General features: G+C 37.9%; 1 protein-coding gene across 10 annotated transcripts in view; it reads left to right on the top strand.

Annotated features, from left to right (window-relative positions):
* R3HDM1 (R3H domain containing 1) overlaps positions 1 to 15,898 on the top strand; it is a 161,903-nt gene that overhangs the window by 63,103 nt on the left and 82,902 nt on the right. For 9 of the 10 annotated variants that reach the window (XM_010853657.1, XM_010853658.1, XM_010853664.1 and 6 more), the window contains 2 exons: positions 3,712 to 3,920; positions 6,704 to 6,914. In XM_010853657.1, coding sequence (XP_010851959.1) covers positions 6,744 to 6,914 — 171 coding nt within the window. In that variant the 5' untranslated portion in view covers positions 3,712 to 3,920; positions 6,704 to 6,743. The remainder of the gene's footprint in view (positions 1 to 3,711; positions 3,921 to 6,703; positions 6,915 to 15,898) is intronic. The other variant, XM_010853665.1, reaches the window with a different exon arrangement.

The raw sequence follows: 15,898 nt of genomic DNA on the forward strand, positions 1-15,898 counted from the left end.
TTTGTTTGGGGGTTTTTTTTTTTTTTTTTTTTTAGTTCTACCAGTTTATTGCTACCAACCCATCTCCCTCCACCCTCATTCATGCATGCTCAGCCATGTAACCCCATGGATTGCAGCCCGCCAGGCTCCTCTGTACATGGACTTTCCAGGCAAGAATATTGGATTGCTTTGCCATTTCCTTCTCCATGTTATGAGTTTTAAATGAGTTAATTATGAAAGGTATTAGAACAGTACCTGCACTGGTAGGCTGTTTATGAGTAGTTTTTGGTGCTAGTTACTTGTATTTCTTTTATAAATTTCTGGTTCCCATTTCTCTCCTTTTCTCTTTGGTTTTTAAGACCTTTTTTTACTTTAAAGATTTTGGCCCTTTTGTATTGAAAATATTTTTGTTACATGATTTGCCTTTTAATCTCTTACATTTTTGTCATACAAAAATATATTGAAACTTTATTGTAAATTTTGTTAATATTTTTCTTTGATAGCTTCTAAATTTTTACATCATTCTTGGGAAGGACTCTCACAAAATAATTATAAAATATTTCCTATATTCGTATGCTTTTATAGTTTAACTTTTTTAGGTTATAAAAATTTACTTTTCCCTCTAATGCCCGTTTGCATATGGTGTTGGGTGGATGCCAGCCTTTCTGTGCATAAGATTCTGAAGATTCTATTATGTATAATACATACATGTGGCCATTTCTCTTTTGTTGGCTACCTGGTAGCTTAGAAATTGTGTATAATCAAATCTCTGTTGTTTAGTTGCTCAGTCCTGTACAACTCTTTTGTGACCCTGTGGACTATAACCCACGGGGCTATGGAATTTTCCTCTGTCCGTGGGTTTCCCAGCCAAGAACCCTGGAGTGGGTTGCCATTTCCTTCTCCAGGGGATCTTCCCAACCCAGGGATCGAACCCACATCTGCATTGGCAGGCATATTCTTTACAGCTGACCACCAGGGAAGCAATCAAATCTCTGATATATCCCTAATAAATAACATTACTGGCTGGAAGAATGTATTTTCAAAGACGAGTTTGAATGTTGAGTGCATATATACATCTTTTTTTTTTATGTTTTGTTGCAACAAATAAAATTTGTTTTATGTTGGAACAAATTCTCAGAAGCTCAGTTTTTAAATATCAGTAACAGTAGGTACTCAGATGTATGCATTTAATAGACGTCAATATTATTTTTCCTTTTCTTTCTATTGTAGAAACCTACCCAATTCATTTAAGTTCCTTAATCATGTTGACTTACTGTATAGCTATCTATTACATAAGGAAGGTGCATTTAATTGACTCCTGAGTGTTGTGGCAGAGATATAATCTGCCACTTCTGTCTGTGGCTTCCTGTACTTGACACCTACACATCCACATAGCCTTAGGTAACCCTAGAAATACAGGCTTTGTGCCACAATAAAAGTAATTTTGTTGTAGTAAGTACCAAGAAGCTGGAATCTCTCTTTTACTTGAAGATTTAGAGAGGAAAACATTTGTATTTAAAATAAATACATTATTACTTTTGAGAAGTAAAGTTGATGTGAATTTTTAATGTTTAATGGCAAAGCTCTAATGAGAGCCCAGTGAGGCTGTACACTGAGGCAAGTACCCTCCTCCCCAACATAGGCACATTCAAACAAACTCCAGTCATTCTCTCCTGTTGAGCTTTGTAGGATTCATGCATAAGAAAAGTTGAGGTATACAAGGCCACTGTGCACCCTATGTGGGCCTCGGTCAGTCTGCTATCATGCAGGGTGCAGCCAGGACACAACAGATAAAGCTTCAACCAACTGCTGGCCTAAGGTGATTCTGACCATGAAAGAAAGCTATTATAACATTTTTGGAGTGCCCACTCTGTGAGAGAGACTGTAGCAAGTGCTTGACCTTTAAGCCATTCAAATCTTCTAACCATTTATCAGTTAAATATTTTTTTCCCTTCAGTCTGCTGCTGCTGCTGTTGCTAAGTCGCTTCAGTCGTGTCCGACTCTATGCGACCCCCACAGACGCAGCCCATCAGGCTCCTCTGTCCCTGGGATTCTCCAGGCAAGAATCCTGGAGTGGGTTGCTATTTCCTTGTCCAATGCATGCATGCATGCTAAGTTGCTTCAGTCGTGTCCGACTCCCCTACAGTCTGTAGGATTGAAAAGAGTCAGACCTGACTGAGCACACACACACTAATGCTAATGCATTGAGTTTGCTGTTATACTACTACTTCCTTTCCAGGCAATAACTGGCCAGTTGGTTCAGCAGCACTCATTAATTTGTTGTCAAGTAGTGTGGCTTATTAGCAAGTATTGGTCATATAAATTGGCTGTATGACTTTGGATAAGTCATTTTACTTCTGGGCACTGATAACTTGCATGTTTATCATACAGTTGGATTTGGTGGTCCCTAAGATTCCTTGGGGAAGATCTTCTGATCCTTGTTCACCTCTTCACATTGTGCCTCCTCCTCATTATCCCTTGCAGCTTTTCCTTTCGTGATACCTTACTCACTTCTTAAGTGAACTGCAACCATGCTCTCTTAGAGTTTTGAATGTAAAAAAGTCAAAATTAAATCACAAAATTTCTGCAAGAACGCAAAGAATTTTGCTGCTTAGTGAGTGCTGCCATCTTGTGTCTACCATTTTATGAGAGAAAAAATTTTAAATGAGAAAAATAATATATTTAAGTATTTTTTGGTTTGTTTCAGGTGGATTTTTTTTCTTAAGCCTAGTCATTATATTTAGTGGCCCAGCAACCTTGGTCATATTGAAATGACGATGTCAATTAGAAAACAGTTTAACACTTGTTTGTAATACATCCTTTTCTGTTATCCTGTAGTCAAACACAGTGTAATTGAGATATGAAAACTAATATGAATCTGTGTTGGGGTTCAAAATAATTCCATTTCAAAGTCGTTTTTAAAGAATTAGTATAAGATGTGAATTCTTCTGTGATGTATGCTCAGCAGTATTAGTATTACATCTCTTGGTGGTTAGACCCCATTATGTGCAGTTGTTCACCTTAAAACTGTGCTGTCCTATTTATTGACAACAGATTGTCAAAGGAAGATGGAAGAGCGACACAAAGTATTTTTTGCTGTGATGTAGTCACTTGTACCAAAAAAAAAGAGAAAACTTTAAATGAAACTGACTATAAAAACAGATGACACTGAGAGAATTTTGGCATTAATCTTTCAGATGTCTTTAAAAATAGTCTGTCACCCTTTATAGACATTTGCTTTTAACAGACAATGTGTGTTTCTTTGAACGTGTTAAATGGCTTATTACAGCTTTTGTTCTTTTAAAAACCTAGAATGTGATTATTTTTAAAAATTACTGTTTTATATCCATGGAGTTGTAGCTTTGGAAGAAAACTAAAAATCATAGTTCTTGGAGGCAAGAATTCCCTGGTTCTGATACTGGGCACACTTTTAAAATGAAAATCATCATCTCCCTTACAACACTGACCATATACTCTGTTCTTATTATATATCTATTCCCTTGCTTTCTTCTTCCTTCTGCTTTTACAGCAGAAGAGTCTAGGTGGCTTCATGACTTACTCAGGCTCACAAGACCAGTGTATGTCAGAATTGTGTAGAACTAAGTGTTCTGGCCCTCGTTTAGGACAAGAAAACAGTAAAGTCACCAAGAGTAGTATTTTTAATTTCCAAATTACTGTGTAGTATTTAATTTCCCTTGGCTATTTTGTTAAAATATTTTGTTTTAATTTTAGGCCGCTGAGAGATATGATATATTTGATCCAAGACAGTCCATTTCAGTCCAGGAATCTACAGTGGTGACAAGGACATGGGACTCCTCCTGCCAGATTCCAAATGGGTCAAGACAATTGACACCCTGGCTGACAACTGTGAAAAAGAACCTTGGATTATTTTATTTTATTTTTGTGGAATACCACAATCCCAAATCCATAGGACACATCAGGTAACCTAACCTCTCTTATCATTTAAGAAAAATTAGAGATTTTTATTTCAAAATCGTAGGCAATCAGTACTTTAAATAACTTCTTCCCCCTTACTAACTTTACTGTTTTGAGAATGAATCACTTAACTTTGGTATGAATATAATTAAGGAAGACTTTTTTTTTTTTTTAAGCTTTTCAGATGTATTTATGGATTCCTAAGATAGGTTTAGGTATTTCATTGCAAAACATTCTTTTAGGAAAAGAAATCTTGAATTTTCCATGTAGAAAAAACAAGGTCTACTGGATTTTTCCCTTCTCAAGATTTAATTATGAAATTTTGAGAAACACAGAGAAGTTGAAGGAATTTTACAGTGAAACCATTTAACCACCCCTGCATTCTACCATCAACATTTTATTATACTTGCTTTAACCTGCATCTGTCCATCTGTACCCATCCCTCTACCTATTCAGTTTATCTTCATTTTTTTGATGCATTTTGAAATAGATTGTCCTTACCACACACACACAAATTTAATTATGTGAGGTGATGGATTGCATTACCTGGAGCAGTGGCCACAGGACTGGAAAAGATAAGTTTTCATTCCAATCCCAAAGAAAGGCAATGCCAAAGAATGCTCACACTACCACACAATTGCACTCATCTCACATGCTAGTAAAGTTATGCTCAAAATTCTCCAAGCCAGGCTTCAGCAATATGTGAACCGTGAACTTCCTGATGTTCAACACAGTTTTAGAAAAGGCAGAGGAACCAGAGATCAAATTGCCAACATCCGCTGGATCATAGAAAAAGCAAGAGAGTTCCAAAAAAACATCTATTTCTGCTTTATTGACTATGCCAAAGCCTTTGACTGTGTGGATCACAATAAACTGTGGAAGATTCTGAAAGAGATGGGAATACCAGACCACCTGACCTGCCTCTTGAGAAATTTGTATGCAGGTCAGGAAGCAACAGTTAGAACTTGACATGGAACAGCAGACTGGTTCCAAACAGGAAAAGGAGTTCATCAAGGCTGTATATTGTCACTCTGTTTATTTAACTTATATGCAGAGTACATCATGAGAAACGCTGGACTGGAAGAAACACAAGCTGGAATCAAGATTGCGAGGAGAAATATCAATAACCTCAGATATGCAGATGATACCACCCTTACGGCAGAAAGTGAAGAGGAATTAAAAAGCCTCTTGATGAAAGTGAAAGTAGAGTGAAAAAGCTGGCTTAAAGCTCAACATTCAGAAAACGAAGATCATGGCATCCTGTCCCATCACTTCATGGGAAATAGATGGGGAAAACAGTGGAAATAGTGTCAGACTGTATTTTTCTGGGCTCCAGAATCACTGCAGATGGTGACTGTAGCCATGAAATTAAAAGACGCTTACTCCTTGGAAGGAAAGTTATGACCAACCTAGATAGCATATTGAAAAGCACAGACATTACTTTGCCAACAAAGGTTCGTCTAGTCAAGGCTATGGTTTTTCCTGTGGTCATGTATGGATGTGAGAGTTGGACTGTGAAGAAGGCTGAGCGCCGAAGAATTGATGCTGTTGAAGTGTGGTGTTGGAGAAGACTCTTGAGAGTCCCTTGGACTGCAAGGAGATCCAACCAGTCCATTGTGAAGGAGATCAGCCCTGGGATTTCTTTGGAAGGAATGATGCTAAAGCTGAAACTCCAGTACTTTGGCCACCTCATGCAAAGAGTTGACTCATTGGAAAAGACTCTCATGCTGGGAGGGATTGGAGGCAAGAGGAGAAGGGGACGACAGAGGATGAGATGGCTGGATGGCATCACTGACTCGATGGACGTGAGTCTGAGTGAACTCCGGGAGTTGGTGATGGACAGGGAGGCCTGGCATGCTGCGATTCATGGGGTTGCAAAAAATCGGACATGACTGAGCGACTGATCTGATCTGATCTGATCAAATAATCATATTGTACACCTTAGGCTTATATGTTATTATATATCAGTTATATCTCAATAAGTCTAGAAAAAAATAGCAAGTGGTTTATAACTTCTGCTCTTCAGGTTCACGTATTTCATATGTCCTAAAATGAGAGCTCTATCTGATAGGTTCCTATTTGATATTCAGTGTAAAGTTCCCATTGTTGTCTTAAACTCACTGAAGATATGAAATATATTGGCTTCTTTTGTATTTGATCTCCTTTGAAGTACTAAAGCATCTGGTAATGTATGTTGTTTGGCCCTGAGTCATGTAAATCAGGAGAGTTTTCAATGCTTGATTCATAATGCTGGACAGTTAGTGCAAATTCACAACTGTATTTTGTATAGAATGTCACTATTTTTTAAGTTATTTCCTTTTGGAATTGCAAGTTAATTTAAGAAATTAGAAATTTTAGGAATGCTAAATGAAAGCTCTGAAGCTATGACAGGAAGATTTTGTCCCTATGACAGGGACAATACTCGTAATATCCCTTCAGATAAAAAGGTTTCTGATGTCAGCCCAGTACATATCTATAACTCTCCATCCATTACCTTTCATCTGGATAGGACTTATTCCTTAATGTTTCTTATGAACTTTCACAGTGGTGTGCACATCAAAATCACCTCATACCCTTTATATCCCTTATCTCATTGTCTCATGATTTTTTTTTAATTTGGATATATTTGCCACTAAACTGTATGCTCTTTGGAAGCAGGAATTTTGCATTTATCCATGTATATTTGACATTATTCCTGGAACATAGAAGATACTTAGTCAGTGTTGTGCACTAACTGAATGTAAGGGATGTTTCAAACTGAATTAAAATTTTTTTCTTGCTTGCTAAGGCTTCAAGTTCCCTGTAGAATTCTAAAATAACCTTTGCTAATGAGGATGTCTGATACTGTTACTATAAAAAATGATACTGAAACAATGAAGGATTTGGAGGCAGAAGTGAAAGATACAACTGGAGTTGAAAATCTTACCAAATCAGAAAACTATGGGAAGATTCTGGCAGAGAAGAATGAACGTTGTATTGACAACAATATTGATTTGCAGGTAAACAAGATTTTTTCCTCTGGCTACAAGTATTAAATATTCAATACATAATTATACTTTTCATGCAACACTCACTTTCAGAATTGTATAAGGGTAAGATGACCCGTTGTGACATGTCTATCAGCTGCTTTGTGTGGTCACCTGGATTAGCTTGTTGAATCTAGCTCTTTGATTTGCTTGTATCACCTATTTCTTTTTATTTGTATGTGGCTAATATTGTTTTTTCTAGTGGCTTTATACTTTTTCATTCCATTTTACACCTATCAGTGTTGTGAGAGTTCAAAATAACCTAAGATTAGAAGAGATTAGAATAGAGAGATTGTAACTGCAGGAGTTCTGTTGGCAAAAACAGCCCTGGGGAAGCAATTGATAACTGTGACTGAGGGGAAAAAAGAGATTGATGAAGAAAAAAGGTCACTTGAGGCTTTTGATGATACACGTGTATGATGACCTAGCACTAACCACTGAGAAGGCTTTTAATTCCAGGCATAGATGACAATTGATGATGGTCCACAGATTCAAGGTAGGTAAAAATTGTGTCAAGTAGTACTTAACAATGCTTACTTATAAGTGTTCTTGTTATTTGTTGCTATACAATGGATAATCACAAAATAAGGGCTTGCAATTTTCAAATAACATTTTCTTTTTTAATATCTCGTGGTTTGTGTGTCGGGAAATGGAGCAATGGCTTGACTGAATGAATCTTGTCCATACAAGGCATCAAAAGAGATCCCTCACTGATATTTAAATGTCAGGTGGCCTGGCCCAAAAGGTCCATAACTGTTTTGCTCACTTATCTGGCTTGTTGGTGGCAATAGCTGGAATGTAAGCTGAGCTGGAACTAGGATAACATACCTGGACTGCCTCCAACACAATCGGCCCAGGTAATCAGACTCATTACGGGCAGCTCAGGGGTTCCAGAAAGTGTTTCAAGAGCCAAACAAAGCTGCAAGCATCCTTGTGACCTAGGCTTAGAACTCCCAGAATGTCACTTCCACTGTTGTCTGTTGATAACACTTGTTAGTAAAGCCAGCCCAGATTCAAGGGGAGAGGGCATTTGACCCTGTCTCTCAGTAGGAAAAACCTTTAATCTACCATAAGCTGTTAATTTAAAATACTATCTGATACTTCTGTTTTAGTTAGCCCTATACTTCTAAGTCACTTCAGTTGTGTCAGACTCTTCGTGACCCTATGGACTATAGCCCACCAGGCCCCTCTGTCCATGGGATCCTCTAGGCAAGAATGTTGGAGTGGGTTGCCATTTCCTTCTCCAGGGGATCATCCCGACCCAGAGATGGAACCTGTGTCTCTTATGTCTCCTACATTGGCAGGTGGGTTCTTTACCACTAGCACCATCAGGGAAGCCCATAAACTGTTAAATTAAAATACTATGTCTTAAACTTTTGTTTTAGTTAGCATTTGGGGAGAAAAATACTCTTATCATTCTTTTTGCATCCTAAAGACCTTGAAGGCTATGTGCCAAAACTTATACTTTATTCTTTTAGAATAAATTAAGAAGGTTCTTTTAAAGGTTGTTTTATTCTTTCATTCACTCAAAAACTGTATTCTTCATTATGTGCCAGAAATGTGTTAGAAAATGATATCAACTCATACAGCAGTTAAAAAGCATTTAGATCCCACTGCTTAAGTAAAGTCAGGTGGCTATTATCTAAGAAATTTGGAGGAATAACACAAATTTGGAGGAATAACAGTTTTTCTAGTCATTTTTAGAAATAGCACTTTTTAAAACAAAAGATTGTCATGCCTGCCATCAGTACACCCAGTGATGGCAGAAAGTCAGTATCCTGATTGGATCAGAGAAAATGCTTAAATTCTCTTGCATTTGTGATTGAAATGGTAAAAGATATCTTTCTAGTCTCTTTTCGGCACCAAAGGTTCACTCTTCCAGGTCATGTTTCTCAACAGGCGATTAACTTGGATTATGGCATACACTGCATGCATTTCCAGACCACTGCAGTAAAGCAAATACCACATTAAAGCGAGTCACACAGATTTTTTGGTTTCCCAGCACGTGTAAAAACACTATACTGTAGTCTGTTAAGGATGCAGTAGCATTATATATAAAAAAAATAGTCAGACCTTAATTAAAAATACCTTATTGCTAAAGATGCTAACCATCATCTGAACCTTTGACAGATCATAATCTTTTTGCCGTTGGAGTGTTTTGCCTTGATGTTGGTGGCTATTGACTGATCAGAGTGGTGGTTGCTAAAGGTCACTGGCAATGTCTTAAAATAAGGCATTGAAATTTGCTGCATCAATTTGCACTTCCTCTTATGTCCAGTTTCTCTGTAGCATGCAATGATGTATTTTACTTTCAGTAGAACTTCTTTCAAAATTGGAGTCAGTCCTCTCAGACTGTCAATGCTTCCTCAGTGAAGTTTATGTAATATTCTAAATCCGTTGTCATTTCAGTAATGTTCACAGCATCTTTACTAGGAGTAGATGCCATCTCAAGAAACCACTTTGCTCACTAGGCACAGGAAGCAACTCCTCATCTATTAAAGGTTTATAGCGAAATTGCAACAGTTCAGCTACATCTTCAGGCCCTACTTTTTTTTTTTTTTTTTAAGGATAGTGTTTTTCATTGTCTCTCTCTCTTTTTTTTTTTTTTTAATGTTTATCTATTTATTTTTGGCTGTGTCAGGTTTAGTGGCGGCATGCAGGATCTTTGTTGAGCTGCATAGGCTTCTCTCTAGTTGTGGTATGTGGACTCAGTAGTTCTGGCACATGGGCCTAGTTACCTGTGGCTGGGATATTAGTTCCCCAACCAGGGATTGAACCCATGTCCCCTGCATTGCAAGGCAGATTCTTAAACACTGGACCATCAGGAAAGTCCCCAGGCCCCACTTCTAATTCTAGTTCTCTTTCTGTTTCCACTCCATATGCAGCTACTTCCTCCACTGAAGTCTTGAACCCCTTAAAGTCATCCATGAGGGTTGGAATCAAATTCTTCCAAACTCCTATTAATGTTACTATTCTGACCTCTTCCCATGAATCACCAGTGGCATCTAGAATGGTGAATCTTTCCAGAGGCTTTCTGGGCTTTGCCCAGATTCATCAGAAGAATCACTATCTGTGGTAGCTATAGCCTTACAGAATGTATTTCTTAAGTAATAAGACTTAAGAAATTGAAAGAACTTGAAAGTTGAAATTACTTATTGATCCATGGGCTGCAGAATGATGTTGTGTTGTTAACAGGCATAAAAACAATATGAATCTAGTTGTACATCTCCATCAGAGCTCTTGGTGACCAGGTGTATTGTCAATGAGCAGTAGTATTCTGAAAGGAATCCTTTTTCTGAGCAGTAGGTCTCAACAATGCACTTAAAATATTCAGTTATGCATGTTGTAAATAAATGTGCTATCATCTAGGCTTTGTTGTTCCATTGATAGAGCACAGGCAAAATAGGTTTAATATAATTCTTAAGGGCCATAGGATTTTCAGAGTGGTAAATGACCAATGACTTCAACTTAAAGTCACCAGCTGCGTTAATCCCTAATAAGAAAATCAGCCTGTTCTTTGAAGCTTTGAAGCCTGTCATTGACTTCACCTCCCTAGCTATGGGAGTCCTAGATGGCATCTTTTTCCAATAGAAGGCTGTTAGATCTGGCTAACTTGCTGCAGCTTCTACATGAGCACTTGGTATTTCACCTTGCATTTTTATGCTGTGGAGATGGCTTCTTTCCTTAAAATCTGTGAACCAACTTCTGCTGGCTTTAAACTTCTACATCTTCCTCACCTCACTCCACCTTCACAGAACTGAAGAGAGTTGGGGCTTTGCTCTAAATTAGGCTTTGGCTTAAGGGAATGTTGTTGCTGGTTTGATTTTCTATCCAGACCACTAAAACTTTCTCCATATCAGCAGTAAGGAAGTTTCACTTTCTTATCGTTCATGTTTTCCCCTGGTGTAACACTTTTAATTTCCTTTAAGAACTTTTCCTTTGTACTCACAACTTGACTAATTGTTTGGCAAACAGGCCTAGCTTTCAGCCTGTCTCAGCTTTCAGCATACCTTCCTCACTATGCTTAATTTCTAGCTTTCAATTTAAACTGAGAAAGATGTGACTCTTACCTTCTCTTGAAGACTTGCTGCTGCTGCTGCTAAGTCTCTTCAGTCATGTCCGACTCTGTGCAACCCCATAGATGGCAGCCCAGCAGGCTCCCTCGTCCCTGGGATTCTCCAGGCAAGAACACTGGAGTGGGTTGTCATTTCCTTCTTCAATGCATGAAAGTGAAAAGTGAAAGGGAAGTCGCTCAGTCGTGTCCAACTCTTCGAGACCCCATGGACTGCAGCCCACCAGGCTCCTCTGTCCATGGGATTTTCCAGGCAAGAGTACTGGAGTGGGGTGCCATTGCCTTCTCCCCTTGAAGACTTAGATGTAGGATTATTAACTGGCCTGATTTCAACATCGTTGTGTTTCAGGGAATAGGGGTCCCTGGGGAGAGGGAGAAACTGGAAATGACTGTCTAGTTGGCAGAGCAGTCAGAACACACACCACATTTATTGGTTAAGCTTGCCATCTTACGAGGATGTGGTTTGAGGCGCCCCAAAATAATTGCAGTGGTAACATCAGACGTCACTGATGACAGATCACCATGACAAACAAAATAATAATGACAAAGTTTGAATAATTGTGATAATTGCCAAAACATGACAGACACAAAGAGAGCAAACGCTGTTGGAAAAATGGTGCTGCTTGAAGCAGGGTTGCAACAAACCTTCAATTTGTAAAAGCACAGTATCTGCCAAGCACAGTGAAACGAGGTGTGCTTGTATTACATTTTCTGCCATGTCTCTTGTGTTGCTCTTGGTGGTAAACACAAAAACGTTCTGATGACCACTATTGAATCATGGCTCAGTGGTTCATACTGCAGGAGAATTTCATGCAGTCCGCAAACACTTGCTGAAAACATATTCCATGGCAAGGAAATAGTGTAATAAGGAAAAATGGGCTTGGTCTCTCATATCACGTTCCATATAGCATGGTGAGTATAAAGACTGGGAAGAGGAAAAAAGAGAATACGAGAGTTCGTTTTATGTTAATCCACTGAAATGCTGTATTCCTTGTTTATTCAAATGTTTTTTAAGATTTTACTTTTACATGGATATATTTACTCTGCTTGGAGATTTTGAGGTTCAACATGCCTCTATACAAGGTATCTGGCAAGGGGTTTACAGTCGAAATAATGTACACAGAGATTTTAGGAATGGAAGTAGACAAAATTAGAAAAATCTTCTTGTTTTAATATAAATAAGTCAACTGTTTTAAGAATGAAAAGGGAATAGTGTCTTGTTAAAAAAAAAAATCTTTTATATAGTTACCTCTTAATATGGAGTTACCTATTACGAAATGCCTTTTTTTCTAAGATACTAGTAGACATTTCATCTTCTTTTTCTACCTCTAAGATACTTCCTGAAGGTTTCATTTTAAACAGCAACTATTATTTTTACTCAAATTTACATGTATGTGCTGATTAAAAGTGACTTAGGAAAATGGAAATGTTTTCTTAAGAAAGCAAACTTTTCATCTGTTTCCAAGTCTTAATTTCCTGACTATCCTTTTAGTATTTTATTGAGGAAAACTAATTTTTGAATGAAGGGATGTCATAGTATAAAATTAATATAAAGAACTCTTATGATTTTCTACTATTTGTTAAAGATATTTTTATATAAACTGTTCTTTTATCCATTTGTTCACTGATATGTGATCCAAACTTAGATGATTCCCTGGTGTCAGAGATTGCATGGATCTATAAAACAGAGATAAGCACTACTGAGTATCTTGGGAATGGACTCAGACTGTGCCATGTGATGCTACCTTAAAGTTAGAATAACCTTCATCATAGCTGGAATAAACTTTAAATTATTGTACCTTTTTTGATTTTCTTATCTGGGTGCTCTCCTGTCAGGCCTCATCTTTTTTCATTTTATTTTTTGTTTACCTCCATCCATTCATTCATGTGCTCACTTGAGAAGACATAAGTTCTATCTTCAGAGAATAAATGGTTCTGGAAACTGTAAAGTACAAGAGGACAGTTGCCCAAGGTGCCTTTTTTTTTTTTTAATGGAGCATGTGTATTATGTGGCCAGTTTCTTCATTCTAACTTGGTTATGAGACTGAAACCATTCCTCACTCTGCTTTATCATGCTGAAGAATTCATCTGAGGGGGAGGGAGATGGATGCTGAGTTGTCACATCAAAGGAAGCAGCATTATTCTAGCAGTATCCATCCTTGTTTAAACCGTCCCCTGTTAGAGGTTTGAGGTTACGTGATATGCTTCATGTTCATAACTGATGTGCTGGAGAATTGGTGTTGAATTTATAGCAGCAGCAGTACAGAAAATGTGATGTATTTTATCCATGTCAATAAAGGAATGACCTGGTCTTGTTCTACAGAGAGTGGAAATTGGAAGTCAAACACCCTTTGTATTCTAAAACAGGGTCTCTCAAACATTTTGTAATTTTTATGTATATATTGTTAGGAGTCTTGGTGCTGTTAGTTAATCTGTCTTTGAATACAGTGTTTAATATAGCACTCAATAAAAGATGCCAGTTGTCAGTGGATGAGTAATCAACTAATAGCTCTGCTAGTAATTGATTTTTTCTTCAATAAAGCTACATAAGCCATGATAATAATAACAATAATATCATCAAGCTGGAGAGAGGCCAGCAGACATTAGACATCCATCTCCTTGAATGTTTCCAAGCAGATATTATCTTAATTAATAGAAAGCTCTTTGACCACTTCTTGTATAAATAATTTCACTTGTATGACAGTGTTGATTGTGTTTTTTATTCAGTTTTATTAGGGACTATAATCTTTTAAGAATTTTTATGACTACATTTAGAGTTAATTCAAGCAATCTGTCACATTAATCTCAAGAAGTTCACTTTCCCACATAATTGCTATGGAGTTCTGAATTGTTGGTATGGTCCCAAATAATTATGCAAAGAGTTTTTGATTAGCATTGTTTCTATTGCCACACACACACTATTCCTATAAATGAATTCAAGTAAAGTAGCAGAACACAAAGTCAGCACACAAAAATCAGTTGGATTTTTATATGTAAACAGTGAACAATCTGAAAAGGAAATTGCAAAAGCAGTTCGATATGCAGAAGGATTAAACAGAATAAAATACTTAGGAATTAACTTAATCAAGGGGGTGAAAGATTTGTTCAGTGAAAACTACAAAACAATGCTGAAAGAAATTACAGATGACATAATTAAATTGAAGTATATTCATTGTCTTGAATTGGAGACATCAGTATTGTTAAAATGTTAATACTGCCCAAAGTGATCTACAGATTAGTGCAATTCCCATCAAAATCAAATGTCATTTTTGCAAAAATAGAAAATCCCATTCTAAAATTCATGTGGGACTTCAAAGGACCTGGAATAGTCAAAACATTCTTGAAAAAGAACAAAACTGGAGGGGTCAGTTCATGACTTCAAAACTTACTACACAGCTACAGTAATCAAAGCAGTCTGGTGCTGGCATAAAGACAGACATATAAACCAGTGGAATAGACTAGAGAGCCCAGAAATAAATTCTTGGATATATGATTGGATGATTCTTGATAGGAGTGCTAAGGCAATGAAGAAAGGATAGTCTTTTTTTAAATGGTGCTGGGAAAACTAGATGTCCACAGGCAAAAGAATGAGCTTGGACTCTTACCTAAGACCATATATAGAAATTAACACAAAATGAATCAAAGACCTCTAAGAGCTGTAAAACTCTAAAATTCTTAGAAGAAAACACTGGAAGAAAGCTTCGTGACTTGGTTTTGGTGATGACTTCTTAGACATAACACCAAAGGGGCCAGCCAAGAGAGCTTTCTTAGTCCCCAGGCCTGCCTCTAAGACATTCCGCTGCCCAAGATGCCTGTTATAAACTGCACACCCAAGAGGAAAGGGACCATAGTGCCAGAGCTGCTGGACCCATTTATAAAGTCAACAACTTTAAGAAGGGCAAAGGCTGAAGACTGCAAAACCACAAAAGAGACTGAAGAAGGTGTGGGGTGAGACTGCCAAGATTCTGCATCTCAGCAAGCTCCCAGGTGATGCCAGTATTACCCATTTACAGGTCTGTGGGCAGTACGTTGAACAGCACTGATACAAGAAAACAACTGTTAAGCTGTGGAAGATTCTCCTATCAAATGATTAGTGAAGCCATATACCCTGCCCCTTGGCATCTTCCAGGATCACAGGCCCTGTGTGATGCCCACAGCAAAAACCTACATTGCAGAGAAGACATGCTGATCTTGTCCCCACAGAGTGGAAGGAAAGTTGCTGGAACAGCTCACTTTTACCAGAGAGAGAATGGTATTTCTAAGAAAAAAGTCAGTGCTCAGGTCTAGGGCAAAAGTGTTTATTGATGGCCTCAGGGTGGCTGGGTTTCCATTTGAAAACTGCACACCTTTGTGAAAGTTACCTTTACCGCCACCATCCTTCATGAACCTGAGGAAGAAATACCAGAGGAACAATGCCCTCTGATGACATTTCTTCCAAAAAGGATCCTGAATTGGCTAGAGGAGCTCAAGGTTATGACCAGCCATTTTGGCATTAGAGTCACAGAACTCAAGAGTCGCAACTCAAAATTGAGCCCCACAAACCCGTTTTTCAGAAGCTTATTTCAATGAATTGCCAGTGTCACCTGGAGATCCAGTGGCACAGGCAGGACTCAACCCTAGCCTTCTACCTTTGTGTACTTCTGGAGCACCATGCTGCCCCATTCATGATCTTTCCCAACCTTGTTTGGGCCCAACTCCCCTAAAACTAGCATCTGTGTTTAGTGCATTTTACAGTGAACTCAGACTTTTTGAATCTTGTATAAGTTTCAACATTTGCTGAAATGAGGACACTCCAAAGGGCCACCCTTGGAATGGGACTTGCTTTTAATTTTTTGAGACTTCACTGATGAGAGCCAGATAAGACACCAGATTGATTTTAAGTTGG

The sequence above is a fragment of the Bison bison genome, unplaced genomic scaffold (assembly GCF_000754665.1).
Source record: "Bison bison bison isolate TAMUID 2011002044 unplaced genomic scaffold, Bison_UMD1.0 scf7180017864330, whole genome shotgun sequence".
Lineage (NCBI taxonomy): Eukaryota > Metazoa > Chordata > Mammalia > Artiodactyla > Bovidae > Bison > Bison bison.